Source organism: Populus alba, chromosome 1 (genome assembly GCF_005239225.2).
Source record: "Populus alba chromosome 1, ASM523922v2, whole genome shotgun sequence".
Taxonomy (NCBI): domain Eukaryota; kingdom Viridiplantae; phylum Streptophyta; class Magnoliopsida; order Malpighiales; family Salicaceae; genus Populus; species Populus alba.
The window spans coordinates 13,014,609-13,021,457 of NC_133284.1; the positions used below are offsets into that span (position 1 = coordinate 13,014,609).

Genomic DNA, 6,849 nt, shown 5'->3' on the forward strand with positions numbered 1-6,849 from the left:
CACATGGGCTAAGATAGCAGCCATAAAAAGAGTAGATCCTCTATCATACACTATTCAACAATCAAATTTCTATGTAAAAGAACTCAAAACTTAAAAATAACAGGCAAGTTATTTCCCCTTTCTCTTTGATCTCGCCCTTGGTTTCTTGGTCTTATCTCGTTTGACCAATACAAGTGAACTTTGAAGAAGAGGGTTCTGGATTTTCAAAAGCACAGCTAGCAGATGTCTTTGTCCTCGTTGGCATGGCTATTGCTGCTCTTTTCTTCACCATCCTCCTCCACACATGCTCACAAATATGATCCAATCCCAGATTCTTTCTTTCTCTCACTTCTCTCGTGAGTTGACAACCCCTGTGCGTTACAAATACTACGAGCCCCTTCAAGTGGGATTCCATTCAGCCAATTGGCGGCAAGAAAAGGGCTTCATTGATTATGTTGAAAGTCGTTATGTTGAAAAACCCCAAATTTATTTATTTTTTCATATTATTCTTAATTGAGAAGGGAAGGAAGGGAAAGGAGATTTTTTTTTTTTAAAAAAGGAAGAGATTGAAAAATAAAATTTATGACAATTGTTATTTGTGCAAGAATTATTTTATCTACTAATTTCTTAGTAATTGTACTTTTTATTTCTCAATTTAGCTACTAACAATCTTCTAATAAATTTATTCCATTGTAACACAAATAGCACAATAAAATCAAAATTCACAAATTTATTTGTAATTAATCATTTAATTAGCACTGAAAGTTGAATAATATTTTTTTTTAGTAAAAATTAAATATACAAATATTTTCAACGTGTTCTATTGACAAAAAAAATTAATCATAAATTAAAAAATTTATACATCCGTTTAATTAATTAAATTAAAAAACTATCCAAGCTAATAAATACAAATAAAAAATGTCAAATACATGTATTTAACTCACTTCCTCATGGTTTTAACAATTTTTTTTCTTAGCACAAGAATAAATATGTAAATATTGTTAATGTATTTTTTGATATAAAAAATAATAATTATAAACTGTTTACATAATACATATATTAAAACAAAAGGATGATCATGTGTTAATAAATATATATAAAAAAAAGTTGTTCACGCAAGAACCCGTGTAAAATCAAGTTAAACTGAGAAATATAAAGTAAATATTTATGCGAAATACAATAAATAACAAAAAGTTGCTCATGTAAATAAAACTGTTTTTCATTTTTCTGTTTTCCCTTTTCCGTGCATATAGCACCATCCTAACACTCCAGGTGGGCATTATACACCGTAACACCACGAAAGTACCCACGATCTACACGAAATCACACCCTTAATAATCATAAATCATCAGCGATCGTATTAGCTAAAATATACTAAACACAATTTTGCAAAACTAGAACATGAAAAACCAAACAGTGCCTGCAAGGATGGAAGTATTGCACCATCAGTAATATTAGGTCACAAAGCTTTAGTTGCTGTTTCCTTGGGAATGGCAAGTAATGTTCTGCCGTGTGTCCTAATATTAGCCCAACGACAACGCAGCTAATTTTCAACAGAACACTTTGTCTATAACATCAATTCCTACGTCTCTTTAGTACACTCCGAGAAACCAAAACAGAAAGGATCCCAAAACCTGCACTACAGTATAATAATAGAAAACCTATCAGAAGCCTGAAAACGTCTTGCTTTTATTTTTCTTCAAAAAGAATTTTATACGGACTCATTTTACATTCCACTACATTGATATTGATTGGTAATGTAGCAAACTTGCAGATTTTTTAACACAGCCCATCAACTTCAGAGGATTCTGTCCTGAAGATCAGTTATGAAGGTTGATGCGAAGGAGCTGAGCTTCTTCCCAGTCTCTCCTGCAATATTCTTTAGGGAAGAGATATCTTGTTGTGCCTGAGTTAAACAAGGGAAGAAACCTTTGATAGATATAGGAAAGTGAAAAAAGAAGAAGAAAAGGAACGAAAAACAGTGTAAGAAACCAGTGGTTTCCTACTCTTAACAGAAGTTCATTCAAATATTTAAGCACCAAAACATGCAAAGCATTACCTGGAAAGAGATCCTATTGATGAGGTCACTCGCAGCAAGATCAATGGAGTGATCATCGCTTTGACCAAAAAGATCAGCACTTGATATAGCTGAGGAGCCCTGAAACAGCATAAAACGTACACCCTTTAAACTTAAATAAAATTTCAGAAGAAAGAAATGCAAGATTTTAGTGGTTCGTCGTGGCCTTCATTAGAAATGAGCTGGTCGATGCCCATTACAGTTTAAGCAGCTAGGATGTATGCAATGGTATGTGGACAGAATTGTCTAGCTTATGAGGCAGTTCCATCAAGTCTGGCATGTGGTATAGGTTTGATAAGAGAGATACTGCGTGGAAGACCATGGAGCCATTGGTGATTCAACTCCTCATTACCTAACTGGTTCGGTAAAAAAAGCACTTCTATGTAACCGCGGCATTTTTCCATTTTTCCTGCATGCTAGAACCTAAGTTTGGAATGGGAAGGGAAGGCAAGGGTAAGAATTTGGAATTCTCACTCACGTCATCCAAAAACCACAGTTCTTTTCCCAGATAAGGGTAGATGTTAGCTGGGGGGGGGGGAATCCCTGGCCGAGTAAAGAAACTTCTGGTTGGAACCAAAAACTGATCCATAATTTCAATCTATTGACCACCAGAGCAGATAAGGATGAACTAACAGTAGTAAAATCACAAAAAACAGAGAGAATGGGATGAAATTCTTGAAACCTGTCACTATAAACAAAATAAAATTTACATATATTTAAATAGTGGTAGCAAGAGGGCATACAGAAAATTTCTGCAATGAAACTTGAGCATCAGCATCAGCTTTGTTCTGATCACCAAAAAATTGGGCTGATGAGATTGATTTTGCATTTGAGAACTTCTTTCTTGCTTCATCTGTTTCCTGAATCTGATAATAACAGGATGTATGAACAAACAAGTACAGAACTAAACAAACAAATTCCTTGCTGACTAAATCACTAGTGTCATCTGAAAAATTCCAATAACAATGGGCATAGTGTCTCCAATGTCACTTGCAATTCCCAAAACACAAGTAAAGTGATTAATGACGAGAATGCTAACAAATAATAGAAAACATAAAATATCAAGACTGTTACTGAGCAAGAAAAACACCACTAATATCAAGATCCATTTTATATGCAGCTAGAGAAGAAAAAATAGAGATACACAAAAGTATCACAATCAACAGAGAGAAGGTTTCTGCAGAAACATTACCTATTCTATGATATTTATCTTCATGGTTCTTAAACATAAACTCTCAGACAAAATCAACTATGTTTTAAATCCTCTTACTGAAAAGGAATGACTTACAGGTAATCTCATAGCAGAATATAAACACCCCTTTGATGATGTAAAATACAAATTTAATATACTCATTATTCAGGAAGTACAGAATCATGCTAAAAAGAAAAGCATTTAGGTAAGAGGAAGCACCATGAGACATGCACATAAGTGAATTAGGAAACCCATCAACTGAAGACTTTTTTATAATACCAACACAAAAACCTAGTGAAATCAAAAGAATGACATTGATATACAAAATAAAATTAACTTAAAAAACTCCACTACGTAGTTTCAGGTAAAAACACCAAGCTGTCACTCTATTGATTTTCCCACAAATACTCCATGAGAACTGACGACCCTTATTTCTTTTTACGGGACAGACATAATTTGCAAAATCTAGACTTGCATGCTGAAAAATAAAAAAGAGATTGAAAAGTCACTAAAACATCACAACATTATTACAATACAGAAATAGCAGCTTAAGCACGGGTATTATGCAAATTTAACCCTACAACTTCAAAATAAATTTCAATTTTACTAGCTTATGAGAGAGTTTAAACCAGTTTGGAAGTGTCATCACAAGCTAAATGTCATGATGCCTCGTTTTTACTGAAAATCATAATGGAAGGACATAGATGCTTTTCACATTCCTCACAAATTTTACAAACTCTCAATTTGTGCTACTTAAGTAAATGGCTTTTCCCCCCTTTTCAACTCTGCATATGAAATGCTTTGATTTGTTTAAGCACTGAATATAGTGTGGTTGAAAAAAAGCTGATTGGTAGCAACTTACCATATATTTGAACCAGATTTGGGAAGAGAATTAAAATCTAACAAATTAATTAATAGTCTAAAATTCAGTTGGCCGATGAAACCAAAAATTTCAATATCATTTTGACATCCATTTTTTTCAGACTCTTGCCTGGTATAAAAACCTGGATCCTTTCAAAGGTTGCAGTCTCTATATTTGAGAAGTCACAGTTAGGTGGTATTGCATTAACTAGTGGTTATTAGCTGTAAGTGTAAGTATTACCTGGTTTTCTACAGTTGACCATAAGCAGATAATGCATGTTAAAGAGCTTACTTGAACTTTTGAGTAGTTTGAGCTTCCTTTCTTAGGAAAACCGCTTTCCATCCCGAATTCTGCGAAAAAGCTTGATGACTTTGGCGGAGATACATGACTAATCACTTGTGGGCCACCAGAAATCATCTCAGCAGGTTGAACATTATCTATATACTCAAAGCGAGATGCAAAGGATGTGCCAGCTTTTGTGTTGTTGTTGTTGTTAGTTGTGGAAGTTACAGGAAGTGCTGGTTCTTCAGGCTTCTGGTCATAGAGATTTTCACTAGGCTGCAATTGAAGGCTGTACTATTAAGAAGCAGGCTAGGTAAAAAATGTCAAGCTGATATGCTTCTAAGATAACTGATGATAATTCTAAAAGTTAGGCAAAAACCTACCTTCGTAGCAAGCTTTCTAGCACCAAGCCCCCCTGTTTTCCCAGTTCTCTTTGCACCAAGTGGCTTCTTCACAGAACTGGTAATAACCGAGTGAGAAGCTTTTGGGGAACGAACTAAATCAGGTGTTTCTTGTTTTCCTAATGAGCTTTCTTTAGGAGCATCATTAATCTTGACATCAGGAAGTCCATTTGCTGCTTGGGTTGACTGAGAAGTAACAGGGGATGATGGCAAGCCAGCTTCTTCTGCCATACTTTTAGCAACTTCTTTTGAAAGTATTTGCCTATATAACTCTGCAGCTCTGGATGTATACTTGGCCTCAATTTTCCCCCCATCAGTCCAACCATGCTGCTTAAAGAACGCTTGAGCGCGATTATTTCCCCCAAAGCTCATTGTTCTCAATTGCTCTGGACTCCATGAATCTAAATTCGTAGACCTATATGAATAGGAAATAACATTGCATCACAGTCGTTCCTGAAAAATAAATGCTAGAAGAAAAGAGGATAAACAGAAACCCTTATTTTAATATATATAGCTCTAATGGGAGCAAAGATATCACCAAAACTTGGTTCGGAGTTGGAACATGTCTCTCCAGTCTATAGATACAGAGAAACCCAGAGTAAATTTTCTGAAATTGAGATCTCAATTTTACCGTCATTGGTTACATCCTACCAACCACATTCTAAATTTTACGGCCATTATTTCCAAAATGCAAAGGTCTACTTGCAAAAAGAATCGTCCATACACTACCATTGATCCAGCAGTGAAATAAAACTAAAACTACCTCAACAACCTAGTCCAAACTAATTGACAAGATGCCAGGTAGTTTAAAGAGGAAGCATTCATTTTTCATGTGATGCTTGATGTTCCCTTCTTAATTTTCCAAAGCAATGATCACATTATCTCTCAGTAAAAAAAAATCATATTGATTAATCTCCAAATCTATCACGTACAATTCTCACTTCACATTATCTGATCCAAATAAAATTAACTTTTTGCACCAATCCTGTGCATCAACAAGCTTCATTCTACTTTAAAAAGAAAAAAAACTGTCATTTAAATCTAAATTAAATGCAAAATCGGATAATTAAACACGGAACTAAAAAAACAGAGAATAAATTTACCTAACGAAGCTGATGTGTACACCGAGACTACGGTGAACAGCAGAGCAGTCGATGCAAAGGAAGATCCCGTACGTTACTGAAGCCCAAGTAGGATTTTTCGCATTACAATCAAAACACATCTAATAACAAACACACGAAATCGTAAATTCCAGATCCAATATAATAACAATAAAATTTCCAGATCTGAATCAGATCCATAACGAAATAAATAAAGAATAACCTTGTTATCCGATTTCGCTTTCAGTTTTCTGAACACCACGTTTTTGTCAGTGAAATTTTCCGACGCCATGGTGTTAATTTAGGGAGGGAGGGAGAGAAACGAAAAGTGATCCCGAAGAGGTGACGCGAATTGCTGCAACACCGCCTCCACCTCAGCCTGGAACCAGTAGATCGCAAATAGAGGAAGGGAGAGATCAATATAAAGCGAAATAAAATTGCAAAGTTGGAGAGAGCGAGTTCGTTTGCTTCGGCTTCAATTTAATAACAACAACAACAGATTAGACAGGGAGATATGAATTGGAGATATATATTTATTTATTTACTAAAATGCCCCTGGAAGGTGCTTGCTTGACGGACGATGATTTCTGGTGACTTGTTTCCGTCTGCGAGGGGCTCTGGCTGTTTAAAAAATTAAAAAAAAAAGGGTTATTTTTAAGGAAATGACTTAAATGGGCCTGTGTGTGCTGACGGTTGGGGGTGAGGCTAGCGGTCAGTGCTTGTTGAGTGTTACAGGCCGTCAACCCATGGTCGTATGGTGAGACTTTAAAGCACAGCCAACAAATACAGTATCTGTGTTTTTACGGAATCTTAATTTACCATGTTAGATTTTCTCTCTTTTTTTAATTGCAGTCTGGTATTTAAAAAAAAAAAAATTCAGTCATTTAGTTTTTCAAATTATATGATGAAGCTAGCGTTATTATTATTATTTACAAAAATCACATAATATGGTTTAT

At 35.0% G+C, this 6,849-nt stretch overlaps 1 protein-coding gene across 2 annotated transcripts; it reads right to left on the reverse strand.

Moving 5' to 3' along the window:
- Positions 1-1,381: 1,381 nt before the first annotated feature.
- On the reverse strand, positions 1,382-6,505 carry LOC118039264 (probable ADP-ribosylation factor GTPase-activating protein AGD8). Of its 2 annotated transcripts, none has more exons than XM_035045919.2 (7): positions 6,117-6,505; positions 5,897-6,015; positions 4,776-5,208; positions 4,402-4,668; positions 2,800-2,922; positions 2,039-2,137; positions 1,382-1,885 (listed from the first exon to the last, which is right to left on the reverse strand). In XM_035045919.2, the coding sequence occupies exons 1-7, from the start codon at positions 6,183-6,185 to the stop codon at positions 1,778-1,780; spliced, it is 1,218 nt and encodes a 405-aa protein (XP_034901810.1). In that variant the 5' UTR covers positions 6,186-6,505; the 3' UTR covers positions 1,382-1,777. The 2 variants fall into 2 exon arrangements, with proteins under 2 accessions (XP_034901810.1, XP_034901811.1); XM_035045920.2 differs by having other exon boundaries at positions 1,790-1,908.
- Positions 6,506-6,849: the final 344 nt, after the last annotated feature.